The sequence below is a fragment of the Cuculus canorus genome, chromosome 5 (genome assembly GCF_017976375.1).
Source record: "Cuculus canorus isolate bCucCan1 chromosome 5, bCucCan1.pri, whole genome shotgun sequence".
NCBI classification, from domain to species: domain Eukaryota; kingdom Metazoa; phylum Chordata; class Aves; order Cuculiformes; family Cuculidae; genus Cuculus; species Cuculus canorus.
Window position 1 is genome coordinate 1447620 of NC_071405.1, and position 18881 is coordinate 1466500.

Consider the following 18881-nt stretch of genomic DNA (forward strand, 5'->3'; position numbering starts at 1 on the left):
CTAGAAATCATGCCAGAAAATAGGTTTTTCTATTGGGTAAGGAGGCACAACAAGGAGACAAAGTCCATCAGAAATTGCAGTAGAACACCCATCTTAGAATCATAGAATAGTTTGGGTTGGAAGGGACCTAAAAGACCATCCAGTTCTGAGCCCCAGGCCATGGGCAGAGAGATGTACTGCTAGATCAGGCTGCCCAAGGCCCATCCAACCTGGCCTTGAACACCTCCAGGGATGGGGCAGCCACGACTTCCCTGGGTAGCCTGGCCCAGGGCCTCACCACTCTCATCGTGAAGAATTTACTCCTTAAGTCTAGTCTAAATCTGTCCCTCTCCAGCTTATCCCCACTGCCCCTCCTCCTATCCCCACAAGCCTTTGTGAACAGCCCCTCTCCAGCTTTCTTGTAGCCTCTTCAGGTACTGGAAGGTCGCTACAAGGTCTCCTTGGAACCTTCTCTTCTCCAGCCTGAACAACTCCAACTGTCTCAGCCTGTCCTCGGGTGGGAGGTGCTCCAGCCCTCGGATCATCCTTGTAGCCTTCTCTGGACCCGTTCCAACAGCTCCATCTCCTTCTTATGTTGAGGATTCCAGAACTGGACACAATAATCCAGATGAGGTCTCACAAGAGAGGAACAGAGGGGCAGAATCCCCTCCCTTGACCTGATTTGTGTGTTCATAGGCACAGTAAACAAGTCCTTCGTTTACTTGAGACTTTATCCTCATGAGCTTTGGGAAATGTAGACTTTGCAAATACTGTAACAGGCAAAAACCTAAGATTTATCCATCACCATCGTTAGCAGATCTGGCATTTAGTGAAATTTGCAACTGTGTTCCTTAGCACTGGTTGCTTAATGTAATTTTTTCCCCTTGATATTAATACAGTTATAGAAATAATTTAGGATGAGATTGATCAGGGCTGAGCTAATAACTGACCATGATGAACAGCACGTATGAAGCACAAGACATTTAATTTCTTTTCAGATTTTTTCACTATTTTAAATTATCTGACAATGATTTTTGAAAGTAGTTCTTGATCTGTAGGTTGCTTTGGGGCCTTCTGCTGCACACAATATCCTGGTTTGGGCTTTCTTAGGTATCTGTATGGCACAATTTACTGTCACATCCAGCTCCTGGAGCAATTAGACCTACATGGCTAGCTGTGACATGACCTGTGTTTCACCTGGCTTTTGTCCCACGGGAGTAGCAAGATTCCTTATGATAGAATCATGGAATAGTTTGTGTTGGAAGGCCCTTCAAAGCCCAGCCAGTTCCACCTCCTGCCATGGACAGGGACACCTCCCACTGGCTCAGGGGCTCCAAGCCCCATCCAACCTGGCCTGGAACCCCTTCAGAGATGGGGCAGCCACCACTGCTCTGGGCAACCTGGGCCAGGGCCTCCCTACCCATAGTTTCTTCCTTATATCCACTCTGAACCTCCCTTTCTTCTCATTTTAAAAACATTCCTCCTTGTCCTATCACAAAAGATGTTGCCAAAAAGTCTGCCCTCAAACAATAAACTCATACTTTCATGATGCCATGTTCACAAACGTCTCCCCAGCACACGATTCCCTTTCGCAATTACAAAACCTTTCTACTGAGCTCATCAGGTTCTCACCGCAAACCTGACAACATCGTCTTTAGTAGAGCTGCCTTCTCTCTAAGGCACCTCTTGCCCATTTATTGTCTTATTTAGAAGATAATGTAGAAGAATGTCTTCTTATGTAGAAGAACTACAAGAAAGGGCTCAGTTATTCATTAAATAGATATCCTAACAAAGGGATTTTGAGAGATTTTTCAGCATGTTAGGAATTACCTCTGGCAACACTGGGAGACTGCATGGAAGATGTAAGAACACTGTGTTTTTCATGTTAGATTAAAGTGGACAAATCTTTACGGCATGACCTTTTAGAGGGAAATGTCTAAATGCCCTTTTCCACTTGCATAGGAGTAGAAACAATCACCGCTTAAAAAGAAAATCATTCCCATTCAAATAAAAACTTCCCCAAAGTGGTCATTTGGGGGCGGAGAGAGAATGTATTTTGATGATATCAAAACACTGATTTGGTACCTTCAAAATACTACTTGTTTTGTATATTTTTCTTCAGACTTCATTGCCCTTCAACATCTTCTAAGTAAGAACAACTCTTGAAATGAGCCGTTTCATGAAGCTAACATTAATCCGTTCTATTTTTCCCTTTGTTTCACAGAAGCTTCAATATAATTTTTCATTTTAGCTGTTCAGAGATTTTTTTCTTAATTATGAAACTTCCTGGAGGTGGGGATCATCATTTCTACTCCCTTCTAGCCAGAACTTTCCTTCCTGAAAGCCCACACTCCTCTCTTCCAATTGTTTGCAGGACCGGCCATCAGCTCATGCAGAGCAACCCAGCACAGCCGTAACGTGCCCCGCAGACAGAACCCACCACAACGCATTTCCTTGGACACAAAGTTCTTCTTACCACTATACTTGATGACCCGGATAGTTGAGTCCCCCTCTCCAAATCTGGTGATGGGTGTTAGCCGGACTTCGTAAGCCTCTGGCTTGATCAGCTCCGTTAAGTTGTAGGTAATTAATTCTCCTTTTTGAATATTTCCGTTCACTGTAATTTCCTGTTCCCACCAACGCTGTTGTCCAGCCTAAAATCAAAAGAATCAAATCGTCAGAGCTTTTGGGATACAAGTGGTCTTCACCTTAGAAATGAACAGGATCACGGGCAGGCTCATGCAACTGCAGGTGCTTCCGACCTTCCAGCGACCCATGAAGGTTAGAGACACAACAAGAACACAAATTCCATGAAATACTCCACCACTGAGCATTTCTGTAGCGAACAGATGGAATCACAGATCCCAAACTCATTTTATTGAGAGGCCATCCCTGCCTGCCATCCACTCCTCCTCCACCTGAGGAGGTCCTACACCAGACCTCGAGAGCCCAGCGGCTGCCGGTGCCGTGCAGGGAAAAACACAGGGTTAATGAAGGCCAGGATGAGTTCTGATGCTCACCAGAGAGAGACCGTGGAAGAGATGCAGTGCTGAGTTTGTGATGGCGTCCAAGTACCCATGCAGAGCCTGCAGCATTTTTAAAGATCTCACAGACATCTTCCACCTTTAGGAGCCTAAATTTCTTTGCAAACCTGCCCGTGTGTTTCAAACCCACTTGTTAAAATCTTAAACAACATTTTTCTTCCTTAAAAAAATGCCGTTCACTTCAGTTAATGCCATCAGCTTACTGAGCCTGGATTTACCAGCTCTCAAATTCGACCCATAGAATCCTGGAATGGTTTGGGTTGGAAGGGACCTCCAAGCCCATCCCGTCCCACCCCCTGCCATAGGCAGGGACACCTCCCACTGGATCAGGGGCTCCAAGCCCCATCCAACCTGGCCTGGAACCCCTCCAGGGATGGGGCAGCCCCCACTGCTCTGGGCAACCTGGGCCAGGGCGTTCCCAGCCTCACAGCAAAACATTTCTTCCTAAGAGCTCATCTCCACCTCCACCTCCCCTCTTCCAGCTGAAAACAGTTCCCCCCTCACCTTATCCCTCCCCTCTTTCAGCTGAAAACAATTCCCCCTCACCTTATCCCTGCCCTCCCTGATCCACAGCCCCTCCCCAGCTCTCCTGGAGCCCCTTTCAGTGCTGGAAGCTGCTCTGAGGTCTCCCCAGAGCCTTCTCTCCTCCAGGCTAAAACCTGACCCTTCAAACTCAGGGACCTGGTTCAGCAGTGGACAGGTGTTTGGACTCCACGACCTCAAAAGTGTTTTCAAACCAAGTTATTCCATGATTCTATGAAACCTGACGAGGCAAATTGGCTCCTTATATCCAGTAGCCCTGTTTCATCCATGGTTTTAAAGGAATATTGGCCAATGCCGGTGGCAGAGGTGTTTTCTCTCTCTGTGTGCACCAGTCGTGGTCTGCGAGCTGGCTGCCACCTCCTCATTAGAGGCAACCAGGTTCACAGCTGTCATCACCTGAAGTTAATGAGAGCATACTGAAGAACTGAAATGCAGTTTGATTTCCAAACAATTACCAGTTTTGTTGATGAGTGAGAAAGAAATAGGCTACCCATTAATGGCCTTAGTGCATAATTATCAGCAGCCCTTGTAGTCTCAGAGATGGATGGATTTCAGAGAACAATGAAAGTCAATAAAAGCAAACAAGAGGCTGTTTTATTAAAAAAAAAAAGCAAAGCATAGATTTTTTTGTGCTTTATAGACTGCAGAGTGTTTTTCACATCAAAACCCAGTTTCTTTTATTTATATGCCTTACCAAGAAATGAAAAAGAAAGCAAAATCTAATTAAGAAGGTGGCATCACAAGGAGAGAGTGCCACGTTGTCTCCAACATTACTTTAACTAGTTTATAGAGAAGCCGAAATCACACACATTTTGGGCAGCACAGTGAATTGATGTTGCAATACAACTTGCAGATCTCTGCCTTATTACAGAAATGATACGCAGAAACCAAAGGAAAATGCATTAAACATTTACCACCCACCCCAAGCCAACTGTGCAGGTGAAGTGATGGTGAGATGAGATGTTCCTACATCTACTACACCCGCCAGCACACTGAGGTCTTACCTGTTACATAGAATCATAGAATGGTTTCGGTTGGTGAAGTCCATTAAGATCATCGAGTCCAACCATCGATCCAGCCCTGCTAAGTCTGCCACCGGACCATGTCCCCAAGTACAACATCTACTCTTTTTCTAAACACCTCCAGGGTTGTGGATTCAACCACTTCCTTGGACAGCCCTTCCAACACTTGACAATCCTTTCAGTAAAGAAATTCCTCCTCCTATCCAACCTAAGTCTCCCCTGGTGCCCCTTGAGGCCATTTCCCTTTGTCCTCTCACTGGTGACCCATACAGGGTTAATGAAGGACGGAAAACCTGTTATTCCAAATCTTTAATTTGCAGATGAAATAAAAAAGTACATTGAAACTGCTGAAACCTAGCACTACACCCACCACATTTCATGCAAATAAACCACGTTTGCAGCAATATTAGCCGGCCTCGAGCTTTAAATTCAGAGCGGCGAGATAGAGATGTCAATACTGGATCATTAAAGTACGTCACGCAAGTACAGCTCTATGGCCATTAAATAACTCGGACTACAAAGCGAAAACCCAAGAGAGCTGCTTAAGAAAGCCGGGGTGATGGAACAGCTCTAGACATCAGCCTCTCTTTGCTGCCACCAAGTCTGGGTGAGTTTTATTGGATGAACCTTCTCTCCAGGCGTCCGTTGTCCTTGAGAGCAAGGAGATGAGTGTGCGGAGAGAAGATATTATGGGTAAGTACAGTACACGGCATTTTTGAAGTGGTGCATGGGGAATTTGCCCATAGAGATCTTCTCACTAGACCTGTTTGGATGGACACTCACCACACCTGGTGTGGTCAAACCGGGAAGTACTTCCAGGGAAAAGCTGCTGCTGTCAGGGCAGGAACTGGAAACAAGCCTTCGTGTCTGTGCATTTACCAAGTTATCCGTCCAGTCCAATAATTTATCTTCTATTTTAAATGTGCAGGCATTTGGGGTTTGCATTGCTCAAACACATCTAAATTTTCTAAGCTCACAATGTCTACTTTCATGTCTCCCGCAAGTACATCAAAAAACGTAAAAATGGCCAAAGAAAATGAGAATTCTTTTCTCAAGCAGGAACTTTTTCATCACACAACCCTGCTCCCAAAATATATGCATGAAAAAAAAAGAAGAATCCTGAGAAACGCTGTTCTACCCACTATTTCTGACCAGACTAAGCTGTGGTAGGAGCTGAGCTTCCCTTATCTTTACAGACAGATTACAAAAAGAAACCCAGAGCAGCTCCTGGCACTCTTTCTCAAAAGCTTTAGAATGGAGACTGTATCATAGAATCACCAGGTTGGAAAGGACCCACTGGATCATCGAGTCCAACCATTCCTAACACTCCCTAAACCATGTCCCAAAGGACTTCAAATGTTTATGTATGTTTTATCTGAAATAGCTACTTGATTTTAAACTTGCAATGGTTAAGTATAAGGTTATAGAATTCACAGAGAGGGAACAAGTTTATATGTAAACGATTCAGTCCACAAATAGAATAGTTTGGGTTGGAAGGGACCTCAAAGCCCACCCAGTTCCACCCCCTGCCATGGGCAGGGACACCTCCCACTGGATCAGGGGCTCCAAGCCCCATCCAACCTGGCCTGGAACCCCTCTAGGGATGGGGCAGCCCCCACTGCTCTGGGCACCCTGGGCCAGTTCCGCACCGCTCTCATGGCGAAGAAATTCCCCCTTATGTCTAGAAATAGAATAGAAACATAAAGTCTCTCTTTGTTTTTATTTTACCCCAACAGGTCTGCAAGAAATTGAAGTGGTGCTGCCGTACTGGAATAGAAACTGCTCTGCGGACCTCAAGAAGACTGCTGGTCCTTCAAAGGAAAAATCCCCTGATTTTAGCTCAGATTCCAATATTTATTTGATTTTAATTTTTTTTTGAGTCAAACTATCAATCAAATACAAGCAACCTGGATACGCTTCAAGGTCCTCTCCAACCCAAACTACTCTCGTATGGTAATATTTAGAAATCTTTGCTTCCTAATGCCAGCAGAAAAGCAAACTGTATTTCCATGGCATCAGAGAAAGGGAACTGAAACACAGTGTTTTATTGCAGCAGCCTGAAACCATCTCCTCTATGCTGTCAATGAAAGCATATTTATTCTGTGCCTCTGGTTCAGAAACACTATATTCTCTAAAAGACTTGAATATATAGATTTCGTGAGAAATTAATCCTATGGGATGATTAAATATTGATTGCCTATATGCACAGTTATGTTAAGAAAAAATAAACACATCCTTAGTCCATTGTACTTGGCCTATTGATTTCCATCATAAATTTCCTCATTGACTCAAAAAGTCAGGCAAGCATCTCTTTAATTAATGACAACTGAATACAATGCAAATTAATCTATTGTATAGTCCTATAAAAACGGTGGCAGTTTTTAAAGTAATTTCTTTACAATTTATAACAACAACGACGACTGATTTTCCTTAACATAAAAGAAGTTTTCTTTAGTTGTTATATTTATCACAGATTCATAGAATGGTTTGGGTTGGAAGGGACCTCCAAGCCCATCCAGTCCCACCCCCTGCCATGGGCAGGGACACCTCCCACTGGATCAGGGGCTCCAAGCCCCATCCAACCTGGCCTGGAACCCCTCCAGGGATGGGGCAGCCACCACTGCTCTGGGCACCCTGGGCCAGGGCCTCCCCACCCTCAGTGAAAAAATGTCCCTTCGAACCCAAACTGTTGTATGATGGGGAAGAATTTCTTCATGATGAGAGTGGGGAGGCCCTGGCCCAGGTTGCCCAGGGAAGCTGTGGCTGCCCCATCCCTGGAGGTGTTCAAGGCCAGGTTGGATGGGGGTTGGACAACCTGATCCAGTGGGAGGTGTCCCTGCCCATCATGGGAGGTTGGAACTGGATGATCTTTAAGGTCCCTTCCAACCCAAACTATTGTATGATTCTATGATCCTATGGTTCTATGACTTTCGTTAATGAGAAAGTCAATACATTTTATCCCCTTTCACTCTTCCCTTTGTTGCCAATGTGATGCTCACGGATGGGTGTGAGACCTGTGCTACGGCACAGAGAATTCTCCTCTCCGCGTTTCCAGTGGCCACACAACGTGCACAGAAATCCCTTTCACGATCGAATCATATGGATCTGAATAGGCCTGACCCTGCACGCTGCTGAACGGAAACAGGAGTTGAGAATACAATAAAGCCAAACAGTGACGAGAAGGAATCGGGCAGAGCAGTGACCTGCTCCGGGCTCTCTGACGAGGCTTTCTCATTACCAGCGGGCCGGGACCGCAGCCATCTGTCAACTGACAATAAAGCAAAGGTAGGGACTTCAATCTTTCAAATAACAAGCTTGAACAAGTTACTCTCTGGTTTACAGGTATTGCTTGACTTTTTATTACTTCTTTAAAGCGCAGTTGTCTGTTTTCTAGGTCACCGTGGCTGCATCGCTGCCGGCGGCGCGGGGAACGCAGTTATCGCCTGTCAAGGAGCAGAGCAGGCCCCACAGAGACTGGAGCCGCAAATCCTTCCTGTCTGCTCCGGCAAAGTCTCACTTGTTTCATTTGCTTTCATCCTGCTGACAGTAAATATCAGAGAGCTGGAAGCACCCGCTCATCGCTGCTTGAATGTTTGTGCAACTCAGGATTCACTAACTGCTGTCATTTAAAATAAACCAAAAACCCTACCTGAAAGTGTTTTTCATGAAAAACAAATTCTGGGAGCACCTCCAGAAGATGCTGCGATGGCTCCAGAAATGTTCTGCGTGGAGCTGCATGGGGAGCTGTGCTGAGGTCACTGCTGCTGCCCGCTGAGGAGGTGGTGTGGAAAAGCAGAAAACCATCGCCTGCCCCCCAGACAGATCTGAGCATCTGCTGGGTGAAGCTTACAAGGCCCATCAAGTCCAGCTCCTGTCCCTGCACGGGACACCTCCAACATTCACACTGTGGGGCTGAGGGTGTTGGCCGAATGCATCTGGAGTATTGTCAGGCTGTGGCTGCTTCCCTGGGAGCTGATCCAGCACTCCACCACCCTCTGGGGGGAAGAACCTCTTCCTAATGTCCAATCTAAGCCCCTCGGTGCATCTTCCTGCCATTCCCTCAGGTCTTCCTTACAGAACTTGGTAACAGGAACGCACTCAGGGCTCTGATGCGTGGCCCTGGCCTCCCCACAGCACAACCAGCATCTTTGTCACCACCATCACCCAAGAAGCCCTTCCTCTGTTACGTTTAGCCTGGAGAAGAGGAGGCTGAGGGGAGACCTTATTGCTCTCTACAACTGCCTGAAAGGAGGTTGTGGAGAGGAGGGAGCTGGGCTCTGCTCCCAAGTAACAGAGGACAGGACAAGGGGGAATGGCCTGAAGCTCCGCCAGGGGAGGGTCAGGTTGGATATATAAAAATTCTTCACAGAAAGAGTCATTGGGCACTGGAACAGCTGCCCAGGGAGGGGGTCGAGTCGCCTTCCCTGGAGGTGTTTGAGGAACGGGTGGATGAAGTGCTGAGGGACATGGTTTAGGGAGTGTTAGGAATGGTTGGACTCGATGATCCAATGGGTCCTTTCCAACCTGGTGATTCTGTGATTCTGTTGGACCACGCCAATGTTTGGCTTCAGCCACTGCAGATGGATCCCCTCTGTTCAAATTGTAACAGAAACAATGGAAACATCCATGGGCTGAAAGCAAGCGGTATGATTCTGCTCTTGGTAACGGTCACAATGCGCACTGCTCTAATGCATGCACTCAGATCATCACAACCTTCAATGTGATGACACTGCATTCAAGTTTATATATATATATATATATATATATATATATATATATATTTCCTCCTCAAAGAGAGGCTGAAATGTGATATAAACCAAGAGAATCCATTTTAAGTCTTTGAAACTGGCTGTCTCCCTGATGGATTCACTCAAGTCTGCAGGATTAAACAGGAGCTGCCCTGCTCCTGACCCCAGCCAGCAGCTTCTCCTGCTCTTTTGCTATAGTTAGAAACCTAGAGGAAGAATCTTTCTATTTTTAACCCCGGTTTTGTTAGGTAGTCACAAAATCCAGGTTAATTACTGACTCACATAAAGGTTAGTTTTCAGAGAAATTTTTTTTCTTCCTTCTTAGTGACACAACAAACTCAACGTTCAGGTACTGGGAAACCTGGCTGGCATCGACTCCACGCTTCGAAGCGCCCATCACAGCCGCGCTATGGGTGAGCAGGGCACGGCCAACAACGGTCCTGCCAACAACACAGATGGGGTTTCAGATATGAAGCAGCAAGATTATCTGCAATAGAATCAAAGAAGGGTTTGGGTTGGAAGGGACCTCCAAGCCCATCCAGTCCCACCTCCTGCCATGGGCAGGGACACCTTCCACTGGATCAGGGGCTCCAAGCCCCATCCAACCTGGCCTGGAACCCCTCCAGGGATGGGGCAGCCCCCACTGCTCTGGGCAATCTGGGCCAGGGCCTCCCCACCCTCAGCGTGAAGAATTTCTTCCTAATGTCCAATCTAAAATCCTGAACGATGGATAGGGCGCTCCTCTCACTGCTGAATTAATTTATTTTCTTGTGATTTCTATAAACTCTTTACAAATGACCATATATTATTTTTTTCATACAAAATAATTAGATTGTGCCAAATTAATGAGCGTAGCTGCAATCCAGATGACAGAGCCAACCCTTTCAGAGTACGGCACGCTGGAGCTTCGCTGTTTAGTCAATACGACGAACAAGTGAGGCTGTCTTGGGAAATGAACTGGAAAAACAAGGCTGCATTTTAAGCAACCTCCATGAGTCGCTGCATAAATAGATCAAGGAGTAATAATGCAGGAAGACAAGCGCGTGATGCCAAAGTGCATTTCTAAGGGAAGCCAACATACTGATTTTGCTTAACTTTTTAAGTAAGAGTGAATTTTTGCCAATAAATAACAGCTCAACTGTCAGATATGAATGTTTCAACAGACATTTCTTAAATACTCGAGACAATTGCTGCACGAGAGGAAAGGAAATAGCTACTAGATGCTTAATGGAGTCCTCAAAATGTAAATGTGATGTTTTAAATCAGCTCGAAACCACAGATGCATTGCAGTAGGGCGCTCATTTGCTTATTGAAAGGCAATATGGTTTGTATTCAGCTTAAACATATGTATGTTTTGGAGAATAAAGAATTCTCTAATAGCAAAAGCGTAGAGGAAGCAGTTGAGTATGGGAAAAAATTCACCCTCATGCCAACAAGTTATAATTCTGTGAAGCATATTAATTGACAAAAGGGATATTAAATGTATATTAAATGCATCGGCTGGTATGTTCTGATTTAGCTACAAATATCCCTCACTTAGGAGCAAGCGAACCCTCTCTCTAAGGAACTGCCAATCTAATTGTACTATTAAAAAAAGGAAAATTCTCATTTACCATCTCTCCTCCTCAAACTGCAACTAAAATTTGTGCAGGACTTCAAAACCCAAAGAAACCCTTCCCACTCTCATCTGGATGAACATAGACCGTACAGCACTGGAGAGAAGAAAGAGGTTTTGGTTCATGGCACTGCTGTTCCTTTTTTTTAATTTATTGGCAAAACGTAATTTTTACAACAATATTGTTTCAGAATTACAAATATCTCTTTCAGTAGGGACACAACTTATGGTGAGACACAGCGAGACGATGCCCAGTAAACAATTCCCAAGTGTCCAGCAGACATCTCGGACTCCTAATTTACACAAATGTAAGTTGAAAGAGGGGAGATTGAGATGAGATCTTGGGCAGAAATGTTTTGCTGTTCAGGTGGGGAGGCCCTGGCCCAGGGTGCCCAGAGCAGTGGGGGCTGCCCCATCCCTGGAGGGGTTCCAGGCCAGGTTGGATGGGGCTTGGAGCCCCTGATCCAGTGGGAGGTGTCCCTGCCCATGGCAGGGGTGGGACTGGATGGGCTTTAAGGTCCCTTCCAACCCAAACCCTTCCGTGATTGTATGAAAGTAAAGTGCTGGGTTCAGAAACCATGGGCTGTAACTTTAGGACATTCATGAGTGTCTTGTTTTCTCAAGAAACCAAACAAAAAAAGTTAATTTGAAATAGATATTAAAATTAGTAATGAAATGGCAGGAGTTTATGTTTATATAATGAAAATCAAACAAGGCAGTCCCAGCAGGCAGTAATTGCTTCGATGAAATGAAAATGATAAATTTTACCTGTAAGGGTTTTTTTGTGAAGAAAAAAAGTTTAGTTTTAGGGTCCATGTTTTGTGGTAATGTGAAAGGGCAGAGTTCTGCCTGGGAGGTCTGTGGTTTGTATCTCTAGAAAATGCAGCCCACAATCTCCAAAACAAGTGAACTTACTCTAGAGGGAAATGGATCAACAACGCAGCCAGAGAGAGTGCTCACAGCAGGAGCATCTTTGGTGACTAAGATAGCACAGGATCAAAGACAGAGCAGCAGGACCTGACGGAATGAGATCATAGAACCATAGAATAGTTTGGGTTGGAAGGGACGTCAAAGCCCATCCAGTCCCACCCCCTGCCATGGTCAGGGACACCTCCCACTGGATCAGGGGCTCCAAGCCCCATCCAACCTGGCCTGGAACCCCTCCAGGGATGGGGCAGCCCCCACTGCTCTGGGCACCCTGGGCCAGGGCCTCCCCACCCTCACAGCAAAACATTTCTTCCTAAGATCTCATCTCAATCTCCCCTCTTTCAGCTGAAAACCCTTTCCCCTCATCCTATCCCTGCACTCCCTGATCCAGAGCTCCTCCCCAGCTTTCCTGGAGCTCCTTTCAGCACTGGAATCTGCTCTAAGCTCTCTCTGCAGCCTTCTCTTCTCCAGGCTGAACAACCCCAACTCTCTCAGCCCATCCTCAGAGCAGAGGAGCTCCAGCCCTCAGATCACCTCCGTGGCCTCCTCTGGACTCACACCTACAGCTCCATGTTCTTCCTGTGCTGAGGAGTCAAAAAAACCCACAGTACTACAGGGGAGGTCTCATTTGCCATGGTGGCCACAAAAGATATATTTATGGGTATAACCTTTACCTCTTAATTTCTGTAGATATAATCAGTAGAGTTTTTAAAAAATTTTGCTTAAGAAATCTCGTGATCTACCAGAGGACTGGGAGATGGAACCGTTTTTAAATGGTAATTAAACAAATTTGGCACAAATCCCAAATGATAGCCCTGAGATTGCTATTTCGAAACTCAAGCCTCGGTATTGTGAAGAATAAGCACAGCAGGTATCAATACTGCAAACTGAAATTTGTAAAACAGAACCACTGCTCCTCTAATTCAATTTACCAGACCCACGGAAATCAATCAGAAACATGCCTCTGCATGTTGCACTCGCTCTTTTCACCAAATTCTCTCTGTGTCACTTCAGAAGTGCAGACAGAACAGGAAAAGAAAAAAAAAGAGAAGCAAAGCGTTGGTTAGACTTTCAGAAAGAAACACACACTGTGGAATCTTCAGGACAGCTTCGGTCTGTCTATAGAATCATGGAATGGTTTGGGTTGGAAGGGACCTCAAAGCCCATCCAGTTCCACCCCTGCCATGGGCAGGGACACCTCCCACTGGCTCAGGGGCTCCGAGCCCCATCCAACCTGGCCTGGAACCCCTCCAGGGATGGGGCAGCCCCCACTGCTCTGGGCACCCTGGGCCAGGGCCTCCCCACCCTCACAGCAAAACAGTTCTCCCTAAGATCTCATCTCAATCTCTCATCTTTCAGCTGAAAGCCCTTCCCCTTGTCCTATCTCTGCACCCTCTGATCAAAAGCCCCTGCCCATCGCATAGGAAAATCCTTACGGGAAAGGGACCAACCCCCTCAAGTCCCTTTTACCCTGGCAAAACTGTCCAGAGTGGACTGAGAAGAGCTGGAAATCAAACCAGGTTCACTGCTATTCACTCTCATCAATTAAATGCTTTTTATTTAAGCGATAAGTCAGAAATTTCTAGGAGGACAAGACCACATCCCTAAGAACTCGTTGGAGGGACGGATGCATCGTGCAGGGCTGTGCTATCTCCTCAAGACATGCTTGAGGCTCCGAGTGCTGTCAAAGCACACAAACAACCGTTCTTACCCAACAAGTCAAGTCTATGGCCGTTTAGTTAGTGCCTCTTTTTGCAAACTGTCACTGTTCAATTAAAGAGCAGCGCAGCCATGCCCACCGCTTGGCAGCCAGATGCGCCGTCACGGCAGGCTTGGCAGGTACTGCAGCTCAGCATCCTCAAAGCCGATTAAAACCCAGCTCCGGGAAACCACTGCCCATGTACTGCGCCAAGTGGAAACGCAGACAACAGCCTCTGCTTGTTAAAAAATAACGTGAAGCACGGAATGAATCCCCAAAAGGCAGCAACGGGAGTGCCTGGGCTTAAACTGAAAGCAAAGTGCTCTGAATAATTCCTGTTCCTCCCCAATTCTCCCAGGAGGGAGCATCTGTCACACACTCCTGTGTCAGCAGGACACGCTCTAATGAACAAACTCCGGCTCACCGTCACGGTGCTGTATGTGCAGTGGTAGATTCAGATAAAGGGGTGGAGTGGGCTAGAAAATGGCCTTAATGAAAGCCGAGACAAGAGAAGGCTCCAAGGAGATATTATTGCGACATTCCAGTACCTGAAGGGGCTACAAGAATGCTGGGGAGGGGCTGTTCACAAAGGCTTGTGGGGATAGAACGAGGGGCAATGGGGATAAACTGGAGAGGGGCAGATTTAGACTGGACATAAGGAGGAATTTCTTCACAATGAGGGTGGGGAGGCCCTGGCCCAGGGTGCCCAGAGCAGTGGGGGCTGCCCCATCCCTGGAGGGGTTCCAGGCCAGGTTGGATGGGGCTTGGAGCCCCTGATCCAGTGGGAGGTGTCCCTGCCCATCACAGGGTGGTTGAAAGTGGATGGGCTTTAAGGTCACTTCCAACCCAAACCATTCTATGATGCCATGAAAGACATATAGATAACACACATAAAAATGCAGTGATTCTTAAGAGATTTTAAATTCACCACTTAAATTGACCAGTTTTGTTCTTAAAACTTTATTTTTGCTGTTACAAAGCAACCATAGGATACTGAAGACCCTGACAGCACAGCAGCTGCTCCTGGCGTGCATGGTGAAACAGCTTGTACCTCCTGCTCGTACCTCTACAGAAGCAGAACTGAATCATCTCCATTGCATACCCTGCTCAGCACGGCACAGCTCCTGTGCTCCAGCATCTGTTCCACCTAGTTTCCGCCTAACCTGTACTTCTGGCACTGGACATCTCTCTCTGACAGCAAAACTTTCAAGAACTCTCCTTGCCTGGTTGGCCAAGGCAGAGACTTCTCCACTCTGTGATCTCACTGTGTGTCAAACAGCGTAGCCACCTTCCTGTTGTTATAGGAACACATAATCACAGAATGGTTTGGGTTGGAAGGGACCTCCAAGCCCATCCAGTGCCACCCCCTGCCATGGGCAGGGACACCTCCCGCTGGATCAGGGGCTCCAAGCCCCATCCAACCTGGCCTGGAACCCCTCCAGGGATGGGGCAGCCACCACTGCTCTGGGCACCCTGGGCCAGGGCCTCCCCACCTGAACAGCAAAACATTTCTTCCTGAGATCTCATCTCTATCTCCCCTCTTTCAGCTGAAAACTGCTCCCCCTCCTCCCGTCCCTGCCCTCCCTGAGATATAATGCTCTATAATCTAATTGTTTGTAGCAGAAAAAATTGTCTTTAAGAAAAGACCCAGTCTGCCACACCCTACCATCAGGCTCCTCTGCCCTTTAATGTTTCATTATTACACACATCCTTTGTTAATGCAGAGCGGATGGGGGTTGGATGGACCATCTGCACAGGTCCCGTCCGCCCAAGCCGTTCTGTGTATCTGTGATTTTCTGTGTTGCTTCCCACAAGCACCTGGAAAACGCAATAGCGGAGCTAAAGCACTCTGCGTCTCCAAATGATGTCTTCTTTTTATAAAATGGCATTAAAAACATTGTCGATATTCCAGACATTAACAATTGCAGAGAAAATTCAGGAAGTCTAACCCTGTTATCAACTGCCTGCATTCCGTCTCCAGCGAAACAGCAGCGCAGAGGTTGGGTATAAAGGAACACATACTCACCTTCTGCCGTTTGCTTTCTTAATGCAAAAGCAATTTACGGATCAGATAAAGGAAACAGGGTTAATCGAATCAGGAGCAGATACCGACACAGTGACCCACTACGTAGCCCACCGGCGGTGTCTTGCGATGCATTAGGAGATTAAAGCACAGATTAAGAGCAAATCATGAATTACAGCAGCTGTGTGATGGGCTGCAGGCTGCTCTCTAGTTCAACCCTCCCTTGCCCAGGCAATCCTGCCCCTGCAGTGAGCTTTGCGCAGCCGTTAGCGGTGTTTTCTGCTCTCCCCAAGGATGCTCCTCCCCAGGTTTATTGTTAAATAAAACCGATAGCAAACTCCAGTAAAAAAAATGCATTGCTGAGTCAAACAAACTGTATAAAGAGCAACAGTTCAGAAGGCAATCAGCTGGCAGCTACTACTGGTAGGGAGCCAAAAAGGAGACGCCACCTGGAGTATCATGGCCAGTTCTGGAATCCCCAACATAAGAAGGAGGTGGAACTGCTGGAACGGGTCCAGAGGAGGGCACAGAGATGATTCGAGGGCTGGAGCACCTCTGGTATGAGGACAGGCTGAGAGAGTTGGGGTTGTTCAGCCTGGAGAAGAGAAGGCTGCGGGGAGACCTCAGAGCAGCTTCCAGTGCTGAAAGGGGCTCCAGGAAAGCTGGGGAGAACTTTCTATATGGGCCTGGAGTGATAGGGCAAGGGGAACGGAGGAGGAGGGACTTTTTACAAAGGTCTGGAGTGACAGGATGAGGGGGAAAGGCTTTAAACTGGAAGGAGGTATATTTAGCTTAGACATGACGAAGAAATTCTTCACGTTGAGGGTGGTGAGCCCCTGGCCCAGGGTGCCCAGAGCAGTGGTGCTGCCCCATCCCTGGAGGGGTTCCAGGCCAGGTTGGATGGGGCTTGGAGCCCCTGATCCAGTGGGAGGTGTCCCTGCCCATGGCAGGGGGTGGGACTGGATGGGCTTTGAGGTCCCTTCCAACCCAAACTATTCCTTGATTCTATGATTCTATGAATTATCACCCTTGTTGCAGGGGGAATCACTGCAAGAACCATCGAGTGTGTCCGGTTCGCTCACTAGATTCTAAATCACTCTTGTTGGAAACGCGGCTTCCAAGAGAGGAAAGGAAAATATTTAGATTAGGCTGACAGAGGAAATTAAAGTAAGTCTGAATAATTAGATAAATAGATAATTAAAAGTAAATTAAAGTGAAATTGAAAAAAAAAGAAGCTAAAAATCCTAACACAATTAATTCCATTATGTATTCTTTTACTTCAGCCAATTATGTTTTTAATTTAGTAATTCCTCTCGGGTACTGGGAAAAACAGAACTGATTTTTGCCCAGCGATGCAAACAGTTGCATAAACATGTACTAAAAGTCACTGATTTTCATTTCAAATTAGTTAGATTCAGACAGAGACAAACTCTGAGCACAGGAGAGCCAGAACCCTCCAGGTATCCAAGCCCTTCCCTGGCTGCGTCCCAGGCAACTCCACCTCAGTTACACAACCCATGCGCCCAGAATAAATATCACACTCAAACTGTATATTTATTTTGCAGCTCAGAAAGCTCCTCCCGGTGGGAGATCAGGGGGAGAAGAAAATACTTTCTGCACTCACGTTTGAAAAAAATAGGTGTCTTCAAAAACCTCTCTTACTCCCTGATCTCTCTCTCCCTGCACAAACCATTATTTCAGGCACTGAATAACCAAACGCGTACTTTCGAAATCAATCAGACGTGGTATTATCTACAGAAAAGTAAGCTCAAGGGAAGGGTGTGAAAGAAGACCAAAACAATCCCAGCCTCACGTCCTCGCGGAGGTGAGCGCTCACAAGGCACGTCCGGCAGGAATGAGTTTCTTTCCTCACCTGCCTGATGCCTAAGCGGTAGGCGAGGATGCGGTCCACGGCGTCGGGGTTCATCTGGGTCCACTGGAGGCTGTAGGAGTAGACGCGGGGTCTGTTCTGCCACAGCGGGTTGTAGGTGTCGTAGTAGAACTCGGGGGCGTAGGCTTTGCCTGCAGGAGATGGGAACAACAACGGGGAAAACAAAGAAACAGGAGAACGATCAGGCAGCCAGTTTTGGAGCCACGTGTTGATACAACCTCTGTGTTTTGAGTCACTTTGTTAAATACCCTCTTCAGAAACGTATTTTGGAATTCTTTGCCTCCATCCTCTTTCAAAAGGCTTTGTGGCAATGCCTTTACTGATTCCTCACTTCTCAGGGGCACCAGGTGTGGGCAGGGGAGGGGAAAAATGATCGGAGCTCCTGGCAAAAGCAGCTCCAGCAATGTACCATGCCTCTGCACTAATTTTTCATGGCCCAGCTGACTAAAATAGAGATATCAAATCAAGCTGCACTGCACTGAGCACAGAAAGACTCAGCAACAGCTGCTCTACCTGGCACAAATAACGCAAAATGATATCCGTGAGCTGGAAATACAAGATGGATATTTCCAGTGACCGCTGCCTTCATCATATCATCTCGTCTCCAGCCTCTCAAGTGAAAATGCATACAAGCTGTCTTTTTTAACTAGTGCAAACTCTTACAGAATATTATTTAGCTGAACATAACAATTTGCATAACAAAGAGAAATGACACAGAATCACAGAATCACTGAGGTTGGAAAAAAACTCTAAGGTCATCAAATCCAACCATCTGCCCAACGCCACTGCGCCGAGTGAATCATCTCCGAAAGTGCCACATCTGAATGTTTTTAGAACCCCTCCAGGGATGGAGACTCCACCACCGCTCTGGGCAGCTTCTGCCAGGGCTTCACCACTCTGTGAGTAAAGAGACATCTCACCGTCCACCTTGGGTACACCACTGTGTCACCAGAATGTTATTACAGCCTTCATCTTTCACCAATGTGGAAACTCGAAGGATGATTTCCCAAACACACCAAAATATAGCTTTAACTCACTAAATTTGAGTTCCCTTTGACTTAAAGCCACAAATACGAGTGACATCTTTCTATGCAAATTACCATCTGCCTCTAGATTATCCCATAAAGACTGATTTGTGTATAATAGCAAAAACGACACCACACAATGTTTGCCTTCCCATGGTTTGGGTTGGAAGGGACCTCAAAGCCCATACGGTTCCACCCTCTCCATAGGCAGGGACATCTCCCACTGGATCAGGGGCTCCAAGCCCCATCCACCCTGGCCTGGAACCCCTCCAGGGATGGGGCAGCCACCACTGCTCTGGGCACCCTGGGCCAGGGTCTCCCCACCCTCACAGCAAAACATTTCTGCCTAAGATCTCATCTCAATC

At 46.7% G+C, this 18881-nt stretch overlaps 1 protein-coding gene across 2 annotated transcripts in view; it reads right to left on the reverse strand.

The window, feature by feature from the left end:
- Positions 1-18881, reverse strand: part of MDGA2 (MAM domain containing glycosylphosphatidylinositol anchor 2) — a 359555-nt gene that overhangs the window by 36799 nt on the left and 303875 nt on the right. For both annotated transcript variants that reach the window (XR_008450022.1, XM_054067864.1), the window contains exons 10-11: positions 17474-17622; positions 2456-2633 (exon numbers count right to left, since the gene is read on the reverse strand). Coding sequence is in view for 1 of the 2 variants with exons in the window: in XM_054067864.1 (XP_053923839.1) it covers positions 2456-2633; positions 17474-17622 (327 nt within the window). In the remaining variant the exon portion in view is untranslated. The remainder of the gene's footprint in view (positions 1-2455; positions 2634-17473; positions 17623-18881) is intronic.